The sequence below is a fragment of the Prionailurus viverrinus genome, chromosome B3, assembly GCF_022837055.1.
Source record: "Prionailurus viverrinus isolate Anna chromosome B3, UM_Priviv_1.0, whole genome shotgun sequence".
Taxonomy (NCBI): domain Eukaryota; kingdom Metazoa; phylum Chordata; class Mammalia; order Carnivora; family Felidae; genus Prionailurus; species Prionailurus viverrinus.
This window is the reverse complement of record NC_062566.1, coordinates 66,982,602-66,997,398: the sequence shown is the minus strand read 5'-3', so window position 1 is coordinate 66,997,398 and position 14,797 is coordinate 66,982,602. Positions and strand designations below refer to the sequence as shown.

General features: G+C 45.0%; 1 protein-coding gene and 1 non-coding gene across 2 annotated transcripts; both read right to left on the bottom strand.

The window, feature by feature from the left end:
* Window positions 1-1,070: 1,070 nt before the first annotated feature.
* On the bottom strand, window positions 1,071-10,384 carry PNP (purine nucleoside phosphorylase). Its single transcript, XM_047863726.1, has 6 exons — window positions 10,252-10,384; window positions 6,660-6,829; window positions 2,928-3,031; window positions 2,559-2,734; window positions 2,258-2,448; window positions 1,071-1,693 (listed from the first exon to the last, which is right to left on the bottom strand). Exons 1-6 carry the CDS (start codon window positions 10,260-10,262, stop codon window positions 1,476-1,478), a joined length of 870 nt encoding a protein of 289 aa, XP_047719682.1. The 5' UTR covers window positions 10,263-10,384; the 3' UTR covers window positions 1,071-1,475.
* Window positions 5,437-5,588, bottom strand: LOC125169376 (U12 minor spliceosomal RNA). The gene has a single exon (XR_007153671.1). It is a non-coding gene; the product is annotated as a U12 minor spliceosomal RNA (small nuclear RNA).
* Window positions 10,385-14,797: the final 4,413 nt, after the last annotated feature.

Genomic DNA, 14,797 nt, shown 5'->3' with positions numbered 1-14,797 from the left:
ATGTTTATAAACCATCTCATTAGATGAACAAGTTGCATATATATCTAAAGGACACACAGTACTTTCCTCTAAACCAGCTTGCTTATGGACAAATGGCAGATGCTAGCAGATTGTCTCAAGGTCCAGGTAGGGTTTTAGAGCTGGTGGGGGTGGTGACAGGGCCACTCCAGAATGCTTTTTGTGTTGGGCTCAGGTAAGTTGGTTAGTTACCAAAGGATTTAAAAGAGGTTTTAAAAGCTTTCTATTGTAAATTTCTATTGAAATGCCATTACTATTAGAGGCTCATCCAGCTAGATCTTTTATCAAAAGGTAAAGAGGCCTGGGAGGGTAGTGTGGTTTTGAAACATGCCATCCAGTCAGCTGAATGCAAACTGGTAAGTGAAAAATAGTGCAGTGAACCAACAAAGGGCAACACCTAGATGCTGTGTGACAGGGAGGTTCTGACTGAGCAAAAGTCCAAAGACTAGAACCCAGAAAGGAAACGAGGAGGGAAGGAAAGGAAGTGCTCTAAGAAGTGAAGTATGAGTCAACTTCACAGGTTTGCCTGGGGCTGGCAGGACTCTAATCTGCATGGAGTGGCTGCTGGCAGAGAAAGATGTAGTATTCTAGTATTCAGTATTTGCTACAGCGTTGTCAGAATGCAGAGAAGGAATGTTGGGTTGTCCTTAATTATGGCAGAAGTTAGGGTAGGGAGGAGAAAGAAAACAGGAAACAGTTAGGGCTTAAGAAGTAGCCACTGTGGAACAGTGAGACCAGTGAGACGGTTCAGATATTCATGAGGGCATAGACAGGGAGCAGCACAATCAGAAGGCTAAGGTCAGAGGCAAGACTGGTCTGAGGAAAGCTGCCGTCTTGTGCCAGGTGTTAGCTCTTCCTTCTTCATCTTCTGACATCTTTATCTCTCATCTTTGTCTTTCCTTCATCCTTTCCTGCATTTACACACCACCTCATCTCAGTTTTTAGTGGCTCGTCTCAGAAGCAGATAGTCACACTGGACATGTGATCTCAGTCTTTCATGCCAAACTTGGCCTGTGCTCCAAGCCTTATCCCAAAATGCACTAAACATTAAATTATTTCATCTTTTTTATTCTCAAAATATGAATAGTATTCGAGTCCAAGAGGTATTGGACTTGTGCGAGGCAGACTGAGTCTTCAGGAATGTGAAATCATCTTATCTCAGAAAGATAGCAGTAGGTACCTGTGCCAAGTTCAACAGCCCAAATCACACCTAGGGCATATACATGGCTGTGTGATAGGGCTTGGGCCCCAGCTCTTGAGGAAGAACAGGGGTGGAAACTGTTGAGACAACTGAGCAAGAGAAGCTAGCACAGAAGGGTCTGGTGGGAGAAATGGTGGATCTTCCTCTCCTTTCTCCTACTACTTAAGGGCAGAGGCACATGACCCCAGCAAGGGGCCAAAGCAGGTAGTAGCTACTTGGATCCTATTAGGGAGAGGCCAGACCACTCCAGGGCTGGTTAATTGCCTTTGCCAGGCAGTGGAATACTAGCCATAAGAATAGAGACGAACTGTTCCAATTTCTGTGCGGCTTTTTTCCCGGACTCTAATACTTCCTCATGATTGGCCTTCTCCTTGGTGTCATAATCCTGGATGACTTTGTTAGTGATGAGGGAGAAGCCAAAGACTCGAAGTCCACAGTGCCTTGCAACTATAACTTCTGGTACTGTGCTCATGCCTGATGAGGAGAGAGAGGGAAAACAACTGTCAGGACCCTCAAATGACTCTTTTCTTTACCCTCTGCCCTCATCCCCATTCATTACCTCATTGACAATTCCACATCTCAAAAAAAATCCAAAGAAACAGCTGATTTCTTGTCTAGCTTAGGTTATTCTGTATTGCTTAAAAGAGTGGGGCTTCAGAGGACCTTACACATTTCTTATAAGTATTACCACTGCAATGCTTTATTTCTGTTTGTGGTCATTTTGAAGTCAGTTCTAATGATGCGGTTCCATCTTCCAGCCAGAGGTACAGAAAGCGGCTATATTTTTTAGAACAATCTTCAGAAACATCAAATCATGGATGGGTCATTAGCATTATAGCTGTTAAAGCCCTAGGTGCTGGGTAGGAAGGTTTAATGCTATAACACATCAAACCCCAACACCTTTAAAGTCAGTTTAACTCAATCTTCCCTTGAGTCAGATCTCTCACTTTACGGTCTAGGTCTACAATCTTACACCTTTCCATCCCTATTTTACCAGATCCCTCCCTGTTCAAGCCTCCAGTCGGTTCCCCTTCTCACCAACAGCATCTGCCCCCAGGTTCTGCAGCAGCCGACACTCGGCCACAGTCTCAAAGGAGGGGCCTGCCAACATCACATAGGTGCCTTCCTGAAGTTCTCTCTGCTCCCCCATTTGTTTCCAGACACTGTGAGCCTTCTGTCTCATATCCCGGTCATAGGCATCAGACATGGCAGGGAAACGAACTCCGAACCTAGGGCACAGGTTGGAATCTCAGATTACTGGAACATAATGAGTTCTGACCCCCAGACAAGTCCTTAAATTGTACCCAGCTATTAAAAAAAAATTTTGCAAGATACATACCTATCTTCATTGGGCCCTCTGAGAGGGTTCAAACCACAGAAACCAGGTAGGTTGATGTGGTCGCGGATCAGCATGATATCTCCAACCTCAAATTTGGGGTTGAGTCCTCCAGCTGCATTAGTGACCACTAGGGTGTCCACACCCAGAAGGTAGAAAACCCTCACTGGGAATGTCACCTTACAAACAAAACATAAAAGATCAGAAAGAGTTCTTTAAAATTTCACCAATCTACCCACAGACATGCATGATACACACCACGAAAGAGAAAGGAGGGGACCAAAGTCAACCTAGCCCAGGTAGATAGGTCATAAAATGAGACTGAGAACTCTCTCCCCCTTCTTCCAGACCAGGCTTATGCCCCTGAATTACCTTTGAGAGTGGGTAGCCTTCATACATGTGGAACCTGCCCTGCATCATCACACAGGCTCTGCCATTCAGGAACCCAAACACCAGTCGACCAACATGACCTGGCACTGTGTACAAAATAGAAAGAAAGAAGAACAGGATGATGTTTTCATACAACACATATCCACTGAGCACCTAGTACAAGCCAACTCATGGTGCTCAACATGAGAGGGTATAATTAAGCAAAGGATGACATTACTAACTCCACTTTCAGAAAGCTGAAGTCTGGTGGAGACAGGAACAAATCATAAGCTTACAAATGAGTATATAAGTACATCCTGAGATTAGAGCTAAGGGATAAGGATGCTCAATGTGAACCACATATCAAAAGAAAGATTTTTTGTTATTTTATTATTTTTTTAATGTTTATTTATTTTTGAGAGAGAGAGAGAGCATAGCAGGGGAAGGGTAGAGGAGACACAGACTCTGAAGCAGGCTCCAGGCTCGGAGCTGTCAGTGCCAAGCCCAACGTGGGGCTTGAACTCACAAACCGTGAGATCATGACCTAAGCTGAAGTCAGATGCTTAACCGAGCCACCCAGGCACCCCTTAATTGTTTTTACAGAGAGAAAGTGTGTGAGTGGGGGAGGGGAACAGAGGGAGAGAGAGAAATCTTAAGCTAAAATTCTCTTAAGCTTAAACTAAAGATTCTCCATGCTAAGCATGGAGCCTGACACGGGGGTCGATCCCACAACCCTGGGATCATGACCTGAGCCAATATCAAGTTGGCTCAACTGAACCACCCAGGTGCCTTAGGGAAAGGTTTTTTTCTTTTTTAAGAAACTTCAAAAGAATGAGAAAGCCATATTGTAAGAGAATAAAAGTGAGCAAAAAAAAAAAAAAAATAGAAAAAGTGGGTAATAATAAATGTAGCAAATGCAGTCCTTATAGACTTTTCCAAAAATTTTTAAATTCTCCAAATATGTCTCCATATTTATTACCCTAACTAAACCATGTGCCTCCTCACTCTTGAAAGGGAGTTCATAGTATATGAGGGTCCTGAAGAGGTTACTGAACAACAGGGGGAGGGGCTGAGTTTGGACCCCTACAAGGCTTCTCCATTATGACCCACAAAATAGTCCTGTGGTAATACATAGCCCAAATGGGCCCTGCAGGGGGGTGGGAATGCAAAAATAACTCCACACACAGACATAATAGCCATTATTACCATTTCCCTTATCTAGCATTTCTCCTCTAATGGAGGCAGCCAACCTATCCCCTAGGGAATGGGTGGTCCGAGAGAGAGGGACCAAAATCAAGAGGAAGAGTTCAGGGAGAGTCAGAGACAAAAGAGCTTATTTAAAAAAAAAATTCCAGTAATAGAGCAGAGGTGGCAGAGTTAGGAAAACCTGAGTATAAAAAATAGGCTAATAAAGTTTAAAAATTAATCCACTAATCACTTACTGCAGTGCCCTTCTCAGTGGGAAGGAGTGGCAGGTGGGGTCAATGTCATTGCTCTTTCCCTTAGGAAACTTTTTGCCCTTTGCCCTCCCTCTCGGTTTAATATTTCTTTACCCAACCCCCACCCCCACCTCCCTGCTTTGGTCTTCCAATCTTGCTCCAACGGGTTTGGAAAAATATATGTGCAAAGTCTTAACTCTCTGGGGAAAAGAGGACAGAAGGTAGAAATTTATAAAATTAATAAATCATGGGAAGTTAGTTATCTGAGAATTAATAAGTAAACCAAATAAACTACCCTTCTCCTTAATTTACTTGGTCCCTCCCACCCCTTTTTTCCAGAGAACTGGCTAAGGTTGTTAACCTAACGTTCATGAATCATAGGTGAAAACAGTTTCACAGGCCATTAGAAAATTTCAGTAAATTTAGAAGATTCAGCCAACATGGGAGGGGTGGGGGGCAGTGGCGGAGGTGCCTGGGTGGCTCAATGAGTTAGGCATCTGACTCTTGATTTTGGCTCAGGTCATGATGTCACAGGTCCTGGGATCCAGCCCTGAGTCAGGCTCCTCGCTGAGCGTATCAGAGCCTGCTTGAGAGTCTCTCTCCCTCTCTACCCCTCCCCTGCTCTCTCAAAATAACTTAAAAAAAAAAAAAAAAAAAGAAGGGGACGCCTGGGGGTCTCGGTTAAGTGCCTGACTTCGGCTCAGGATATGATCTCAGTTTGTGGGTTCAAGCCCCACAAGGACTCTGTGCTGACAGCTCAGAGCCTGGAGCTTGCTGGGGATTCTGGGTCTCCCCCTCTCTCTGCCCTTCCCCCACTTGTGCTTTGTCTCTCTCTCTCTCAAAAATAATAAACATTAAAAAAATTATATATAAAAAAAAAGATTCAGCCAACATGGCTAATAGTGAAGGGAAGTGGAGAGTACTGAAGGAAAGTGCAGGGCCACTCCAGGAGTTGCCCACAGTGGACCCATAAACCCTCAGGGTTAATCCAAGTTATCACTTATAGGAAACAAGCACCTTCTCAACCTCATTTTTCTTTCATACCAGTCTACTTTTTCAGTATTAAAAGGGGATGGACAGATCGTGACTCTCAGACATCTCACAAAGTAGGTTGAGTCACATTAGGGGCAACCTTTACTTGCTCAAAAATCCATCTCACATTAGCTGGGAAGATTCAGGTGTCACCCTGAATTGTTATTTTCCTTACTCATGAAGTTTAAGGCATGGCCTTTCCCTTTTTTTTTTAAATAAAGGCTACCCCCAAAATGGGACTCGAACACATGACCTGAGACCAAGAGTTGCATGCTTTACCCACTGAGCCAGCCAGGTACCCCACACCTGGCTCTTTTCTAAACCACAGCTTTAGAGTTTTCTGGCAGCTATTAGGATGCTGGATATGCTACCCTCAGATCCATCATTGCTCCACAGTGCACAGGTAACACCTGCTTCCTTCCCTCCTTCAAAGGGTCAGTGTGAATCAGGTCTTGTGTGTTCATGTGTTATCTGTGTATTTTGTCTGCAAGAACATGGCAGTGTTCATTTGTTGCTGCGCACCAGTGCACCAGTGAGTGCCTTATCATGGGACAAGAGCTAGAGCTGGGGAGATTGGGAATGGCAGGAAGACATAGGACAGGGGTCGCCTGACTTTGTCCCGGGAAGTTATAGGCACTACTTTGTCCATTTAACCTGCAGACTGAAAGAAATGGGAGGGATATGTGCAAGTGGTGGGTACCCTGGTGTGGATGGGGGAGGAGAGTGTGAGTGAGGTGCTGTAAAGCTTTAAGGGGCTCTGGATCATTACAGCATAGGAAATATGTCATCATATGGTATCATTGCCACACACATGCCCAATCTATTATGAAATTTCTACTGGGGGAGTTTCCTTCTAAAGTCATTCTGATTCATAGTGGTCTTTTTCCCCTCTCTTAAACAAGTTGTCTTTTTTTTTTTTTTTAATTTTTTTTTTCAATGTTTATTTATTTTTTTGGGACAGAGAGAGACAGAGCATGAACGGGGGAGGGGTAGAGAGAGAGGGAGACACAGAATCGGAAACAGGCTCCAGGCTCCGAGCCATCAGCCCAGAGCCTGACGCGGGGCTCGAACCCACGGACCGCGAGATCGTGACCTGGCTGAAGTCGGACGCTTAACCGACTGCGCCACCCAGGCGCCCCAAACAAGTTGTCTTTAGTCAAATGCTATACAGGATAATCAGGTGCAGGCCTGGTGAAAGCAGACCTTCTCATCAGAATCCCATCAGTATCCCTCAGTTCAATCCCTCACCCCCCCTTGCCAGTACCTGTACTTTGGGAAAAGTTTGGTATCTCACTGTAGTCAAAGCTCTCGGCCTCAGTTAATTTATTGACCAGATTTCCTAACCCAGAACCACAGATCACTGCCACTTGAGGTCGGTGGTTGGTGCGGCACAGAAGCCATTTTGCAGTGTTCTGATAATCTTCATATGTAAATCTAGGAAAAAGGAAAATGAAAGTTAAGTCTTGCTCCCCTCCCAAGGGCATCATAGACTAATGACCTTCAGTGCAGAAAGGCTGCTAGGAGTGCTGGGGTGGGAAGGGACACAGAAGGGGCCAAAGAGCTGCCCCAGAAGGGAGGATCCTCTCTCAGCAGGGTCCACACTAAGCTCATCCACCCACCCACTCCTCTTTCTGAATCAGACCCACTTTCTGAATCAGACCCACTGAAAGTCTGATGGGAAAGTCCCTCCTCATTCTATAGCCTGGCAAAAGTTAATGGTGCCTATGTTTCCACCCCCAACCCTAACTTCAGTTTTGCTACCACTAGCAGGTTTAATTATCTCTCTTTATGACAAAGATTTAGAGAGGAAGGGATGATAAATCTACATAGAAGTACAGGGAAATAATCGAATCAAAGAAGTAAAAGGGCTGGATTTGAGGATGAAGGCTAAAGAGTATATTCAAAATGGTATTAAGACCTTCCTTAGGGCAGTGACAAACCCAATATAATCCTCCTACCCTACTTATCAGTAAGGACACTCAAAATGTGATTAACACTACCCTGAGGGCAGGGATAAACCCAATTTCCTTTTGGACCCTTGCCCTCCAATTCCTCCCTCAGACACTTTTATTGGTTGACAAAAAAAAAAAAAAAAAAAAAAAAAAAAAGGCAATGGGAACACTCCAAAGTAGAAATCTATGTGCCAGTTAGTTCCCCCAGATCCCTATTCTGGGATACCCAGACCAATAAAATACAGATCCTGTCAAATGAAATTGCAAGCAGTAATTCAAGACCAGTGACTAGACAAGCACAAAAAAGCAGATGGAGTAGTCCACAATTTTGGTGGTCAGTGGCTGAAACAGAACTATTTCAGCATATGCTTGAAAATACAAATTCTAGGGGCGCCCGGTGGCTCAGTCGGTTGAGCGTCCGACGTCGGTCGGCTCATGTCATGATCTCATGGTCTGTGAGTTCCAGCCCCCGTTGGGCTCTATGCTGACAGCTCAGAGCCTGGAGCCTGTTTCAGATTCTGTGTCTCCCTCTCTCTCTGCCCCTCCCCTGCTCATGTTCTGTCTGTCTCTCTCTGTCAAAAATAAACATTAAAAAAATTTTTTTTAAAGAAAGAAAATACAAATTCTGGAGCCTAATCCTAGAGATCCATAATTCTGGGGATCCACAATAGTGTCCTAGGTAATTCTCATTCAAAAACCAGGCTTACTTATTTCTGGTCAAGAGGAAGGCAGAACTCAACCTGGGTTCTAGTCTCAATTCTGTCTTTTTAAGCAAATAAATGTGTTTCAAATTCTTTCCTCGGGTAAAAAGGAAGTAATTGGCAACCCTAACCCCACCTGTCTTATAGGTACAGTTTTAAAATTAATTAAAAACTTATCAGTAAGTTCCAAAACCTTACCAGTTAAGACTCCATTGTGTCAGGGTTTGAGTCCAAAGCACTTGAATCTTCCTCCCTGCCTTTGTTCTCCTCCCTGACCTCTCCCATCTCCCTTCTCTTCACCAAGGTTCTTTGCCCTTCAGAGACCTAACCACATACACTTGCCATACCCATACATCTTAACCACATACACTTACCGTGCCCATACATCCCCAAGAACCAACCCAGAATTTTTCTCACAATTCCAGGCCAATTCTCAAACCCCTATCTGGAAAAATGAAATGTTGAAGTGGGGGACAAGTGGAACTGAGGTATGACAGAGCTGAACACAGCTAACCAAGCCTCCAAAGGAAATCCTTTTCAAAAGCAGAGCCTTTGAAACCAGATGACTCTACAACAGGCTACCCTCAGGGAAGTAGCTGGGTAAGGGACAGGGGAGATGGAGCCACAGGATGATGGAGAGAGAAGCAATGAAATGATTAAAAGTTAATCAAATAGCATCCCCAAGAGGTGCAAAAAAAAAAAAAAAATGAGAGAAGTATGAAGCCCTGGCCCCCTAGCATATCTAGCAACGACTTATAGGACTTCTTCAATGGGCCATCAGTTCCCCAAGAACACCCTGGATCCCTGTGCATCCAAAAGCCACTGTGGTCCCTGATTCTGGTGACTTGGACTCGGATTTCTGGGGCCAAAGCAGACAGAAGAATTTTCAGAGGTGGGAGGTAGGAGGAAAGGGCAGAGTCTATTGTTCGGTCCAATTAATAAGGATTTCCTTCTCTCCTTGGAGACTTCATCCCCAACTTATTTAAAATGTTTCTTTTTCTTTTTTTTTTTTTAATTTTTTTTAATGCATATTTATTTTTGAAAGAGACAGAGAGACAGACAGAGCGTGAGCAGGGGAGGGGCAGAGAAAGAGGAGACACAGAATCCAAAGCAGGCTCCAGGCTCTGAGCTGTCAGCACAGATCCCGACGTGTGGCTCCAACCTACGAACTGTGAGATCATGACCTCAGCCGAAGTCGGACACCCAACCAACTGAACCATCCAGGTGCCCCTAAAACTTTTCTTTTAGGGGCGCCTGGGTGGCTCAGTCGGTTAAGCGTGGGACTTCCGCACAGGTCATGATCTCGCGGTTCATGAGTTCGAGCCCCGTGCTGGTCTCTGTGCTGACAGCTCAGAGCCTGGAGGCTGCTTGAGAGTTTGTGTCTCCCTCTCTCTGCCCCTCCTCTGCGTGGGGCTCTGTGCTGATAGCTCTGAGCTCCGATCCTGGAGCCTGCTTCGGATTCTGTGTCTCCCTCTTTCTGCCCCTCCCCCGCTCACGTTACGTTTCTCTCCAAAATAAACATTAAAAAATTTTTCCTAAATAAAAAAAATAAATTTTTCTTTTAAATTGTAAGTAGGCTCCACGCCCAACGTGAGGCTTGAACTCACGACTCTGAGATCAAGAGTCACATACTCTATCAAGAATCACAGCCAGCTGCCCAGTCCCCAACTTATTTTAATTGGATCTCCAATTTGGTGGGAAGAAAGGTGTTGAGAGAACTTCAGACATCTCTCCTCTGAAGGAGGAACTCCAGATACGGACACCAAAAGAACCTCGCAGCTTTACCTAGACTCTGCAAAGGGAGTGAAAAGCACAAGGGGTGGGTTGACCTCTTCCCGGTATGCCGGTCGGGGTGGCTGGGGGAGAGAGTACGCTTCCCCTACAACTTGCACCTCAGTGCCGGCGCACACGCACATAAACACACCCGCCCCCTTTCCCAAGTAGAGTGCACGGTACCACACCGTGTCCCCTTCCTGCTCCGGTGGGGCCATCACTACCCGATTCCCGCGTGTGCCCCGGCTGTCGCTGGCCGCCTCACTGCTCTGCCGCCCTGCCGCGACACGGGCTCCCCCGCCAGGGGTCTCTACATCTCCAGAGCATTCGCTCTCTCTCCTGGCCCTCTCGGGGCCCAGGTGCCGGGCTTCCAGGTCTCAGTGACAGCCATTCCCCTTCCCGGGTTCCCCGGGCCTGGTGCTCGTCTCACCCGTTCTCCATGGTGCCACCGCCGCCCTCTCGAGGAGCCCGCCCTTCTCCGCTCGGATCCGGTCTGCTGAGCTGCGCCGCCCTGCGCTGAGCTGTCCTCGCCGGGTGCGGTGTATACAGTGAGTGTACTGTTACTCGCAGCTGGCTTATATCCCAGCCTGGAGTCCCCAGCCAATAGCAGCCGAACACGCAGGCCGGCCCCCATCTCCATGGCGACACACCCAGATTCAATCGCCCGAGGCTAGGCTAACAACTTAATCTGCATTCTTTGCAGAGCTGGAACCTGACTCGCGCCGCACCCTACTCCCTGGGGACGTCTACCAAAGCATCCCTGCACCCACTTTCGTCCTCAGGGCCGAAGTTTCCCTCAAGGAAGCCTATTCGAGATGAGGGCTGGAAGCCGGAAGAGGGCCCCGAAAACCTTTTATCTGGAACCTCATTCCCGATTGTGTCTAGAGCAAACCATGAGGGATTTGAAAAGAGAAAAATTTAAACCTTGTATCCTGCAACTCCAGAATAAAATTAAATGAGCCTGTGTCTGAGATGTGTCAAACAAAATTTACATCGAGGCGGCAAATTTTTTTTGCAGTCCGAGGAACTGCAATTTGGAAGACTTAGATTTGGGAGGAAAACCAAATAGTGCTCCACTGACGGGAGGGGGGGGGGGGCGGGGAAGCAGAGGGTCTTTAAAGGCAAAAAAAAAAAAAAAAAAAAAGGGGGGGTGCAGAGGGGGGATTCCAAGAAGACTTACATATGATGTAACTTACAATGATTAGCTAAAACAGTCTAATTTCTGTTAAATTTCCAGCTTGCTTTCTGGGACTGCAGGAAGCCAAGATGTTGCAGTTTGGCAGTGAACTATACTTAAAGTTCATGTTCCCTGCAGAGGTGGACTTGCATAAGCCCCACTTCCCTAATGGCCTTCTGGCTCCATTTTTCCTGACAGCAGTGATTCCATTTCAATTTTTTCTTTTCATGTTTTCCCCTTTTGACCAAGATCTTTCCTTGGAAAGCATTAATGATCAACCATTGGATCATCTGTTGTCTACTTATCTAGGAAGGTTCATTCCTAGAAGGTCATGTCCCACAGAGGAGGGAAAATGAAATGTTATAAAGAATGTCACTAAGACCATACAGTCACAGCAACAAAGAGGTTTTCAGGAAGCAAGTCTTAGGCATTGTCCTCATCTTAAAAGTCCATGAAGTTGATAGTTGACTTGTCTTCAGGGGTTGCCAATGGATAGCCATGGTTGATCATTTTATTTTAAGCCTTAATGTGTCCATAATTTTGACATTTTAGATGGTCAAACAACAGTGAGACATACAAAGCATCAGTAATGTAATTATAATTAAAAAGGAACACAGGGGCGCCTGGGTGGCACAGTCGGTTGAGCGTCCGACTTCAGCTAGGTCACGATCTTGCGGTCCGTGGGTTCGAGCCCCGCGTCAGGCTCTGGGCTGATGGCTGGGAGCCTGGAGCCTGCTTCCGATTCTGTGTCTCCCTCTCTCTCTACCCCTCCCCCGTTCATGCTCTGTCTCTCTCTGTCCCAAAAATAAATAAAACGTTAAAAAAAAAATTAAAAAAAAAAAAAAGGAACACATAAGAACAATAATAAGTATGATTATTTGTAATCCAGATCTTAGAAGGGGAGTCCTGTGGGGAGTCAACTGAAAAGGTCTGAAAACTTAAAATTAAACTGAGTTAGAGGGCTGAAAGAAACTCCTTTTAATGATGGCCAGTTTAAGTTTCCAATTCAGCCTGCTATGAGGTGTTAATCTAGTTGCGCAGCAGGAAGTATTAGCGATGACACAGACTCAGTCAACAGCCAGGAAGTAATCCAAATCTCTTCTGTTGTCTTGTACAACTCAGGCAAGGGAATCTAGAGACCACTGAGCTCTAATGGCCCTAGCAGTGGATCAGGCTATTCTTTTTTTTTTTTTTTTTCTTTTTAAAGTAGGCTCCAAGCCCAGCGGGGTCACAACCCTAGATCAAGACCTGAGCTGAGATCAAGTGTCGGATGCTTAACCAACTGAGCCACCCAGCACCCCCCACCCTGCCAGATCTGGTTATTCTATTAACAGCCTAGGGCAGATTCTTAACCATGGCCTCATTTGCAGCAGATCCCACCAGGAAAAAGGATTCCAAAAAAGGATCCCAAAATGGATCCCCAAATCCATTCTTTCATTAGGGTTGTACCCTGTGGGAGGTCACAGTCCTGAGAATGTGTGTAGCCATTGTCTTCCTATTTGGAGGAGTTGTCATCTGGGTAGTCATTTATAATGGATAGAACTCTCTTGTTTCTATGGTAAGTGTTTAGGGCAGGAAAGATCCCTGTGACCAATTGAAGTATAGTGAAGGGAGAAATTGAATAACCTAGGAGATATTGTCCCGTTCTTTTCTGACTGTCTAGGCAGGTAAATGTCCAAGGTTGTCACTTATAGGCACGGGCAAAAATATATTCTGTGGGAGTGCAAAATATTCCTTTTTAAGTCTGATTATCAACAGACTCATTTGTAGGTATGGAGGGTAAGACAGGAGAAGACCAGGGGTCTGTTTTATTCAAGCAGCCAGATAAATGCTTCTTTTGATATCATAGCGTAGTTGAAAGAACCTTGTACAAAAGAGGGTCTTACAGCCAGAAGAGTCTGTTGGAAAACTAGTCAGGCTCCAATGTGTTTTTATGAGGCAAGGGCTAGTGGCAGATAATTATTTTCTTTTTTTAATCTTTTTTTTAAAGTTTATTTATTTATTTTGAGAAAGAGAAAGAGAGCACAAGCGGGGGAGGGCAGAGATAAGGAGAGACAGAATCCCAAGCCGGCTCCTTGCCATCAGCACGAAGCTGGACTGGAGCTCCAACTCACAAACCAAACCGTGAGATCATGACTTGGTCAAGAGTCAGTTGCTTAACTGACCGTTCCACCCAGGCACCCCTGGCAGGTAATTCTTGATGAAGTTTAGAACGAGATTGGAGGGTGACTATCCATGGGAGATGTTGCCCAGGTCAGTTCTTGGGCAGGGATTAGGGTAGGTAAAGCAAGGAGAGCTTCCCTTTCGAAGGAGGTAAGGCTATTTTAACATGGTAAGTAAGGTCAAAAGGGGCTGTCTGATTTATGGTGACATTGGAGAGAAAAGAGAGGTTGTAAACAGGGATGACCAAAGGGGCACTGTATCCTCCATAGCCTATAGTGGCCTGATGGTGGCAGATCCAACAGTCAGAAAGATTTCCTGCCTGTGCTAAACTCTGGGATATTTGTGTGACTGTTTTTCCTCTGTGACAAAACAGGGAGGAGGCATCAAGTCAGGAAAATAATTTATTTAAATGAAATAAAGGAAAAGAAACTAAAGGAGGATAATAGCAGCACCAATTTAAGAGTAAGAAGATACTATAGTAGTAGAATGGGTTTTTAACCAAAGGAGGGATTTTACCACCAGTGGAGAATCCCAACTTTGTGTGAAAGAGCAAAGATCACAAGGATTCTTACTTAGAAGGAACAATAATCTAAGAATTTCAACCAGCTTAATTGTCTTCATATATCATTGCAATAACTGGCATCTCTGGATTTTGTTTTGTTTTGTTTTGGGAAGTGGCAAACAATAATGTAATTAGAATAACTTAATCAAAGAGCTTTCAGCAGTAAAGGGAAATCAAAGAGCTAAACAGTGGGTAATAACTATGACAAAGGATTGATACACTGGTGTGGTCCTGACTCTTGCAAAAGCAGTTTACATCAGATGCTGGTGGCTTCCAGTCCAGGACTCAAAGAGTCACCTGGAATAAGTTTAAGTTTTCTGGAAATTCTTAGTTGGCTGCCTCTGGTAGGTAGAGAAGACCATTTAGGAGGAGGAGCCTTTTCTAAATGAGAAATATGAATCCATGAGTCAGTGCTTCCTCAACTTGGCAGCATAAGGACTGGTTAATTAATACCTGGTATGTCCCCTTCCATCAGTGCTTAGAGCATCCTTATGAAGGTGTCTTTTTCAGCAAACATAATCTCCAGGTTGGAGGTCATGATGGTGTATGTCTTTGTTTTCCCAGGGCAAGCTATGTAAAGGTTGTTCTAGAAGCTGGGAGTTAGCCTTTATTTTCTAAAAAAAAATTTTAATGTGTATTTATTTTTGAGAGAGAGAGACAGAGTGCTAGCAGGGGAGGGGCAGAGAGAGAGGGAGACACAGAATCCCAAGCAGGTTCCAGGCTCCAAGCTGTCAGCACAGAGCCCGACGTGTGGCTCCAACCTATGAACTGTGAGATCATGACCTGAGCCGGAAGTCAGAGGCTTAACTGACTGAGCCACCCAGGCACCCCAAGAAGCTGGGTGTTAGCCTTTAAAGCTTTAACAAGTTCCTTGCAATACATTAGGAATTTCCTTTAAGCAAAACTAGTTGATACATGCTTTTATCTAGCCTCATAAGCCTGCCAGTAGTAAGTTCAATAAGAGATTATCTGTTCTTTCCAGGACAAGTTAAGCAAGACCAGTTGCAGAACTTTAGGCCAAGGCAGTTTAAAAGACTCTATTAGTTTAGCTAATTTAATGGTTCCACTAATACA

What these genes read in the sequence shown, in the direction of transcription:
- PNP (XM_047863726.1), bottom strand. An exon ending in AAACTTTTCCCAAAGTACAG is followed by an intron (nt 3,032 to 6,659) that starts GTACTGGCAAGG and finishes TTTTGTACACAG; the next exon opens with TGCCAGGTCATGTTGGTCGA. An exon ending in CCTGGGGGCAGATGCTGTTG is followed by an intron (nt 1,694 to 2,257) that starts GTGAGAAGGGGA and finishes TCTCCTCATCAG; the next exon opens with GCATGAGCACAGTACCAGAA.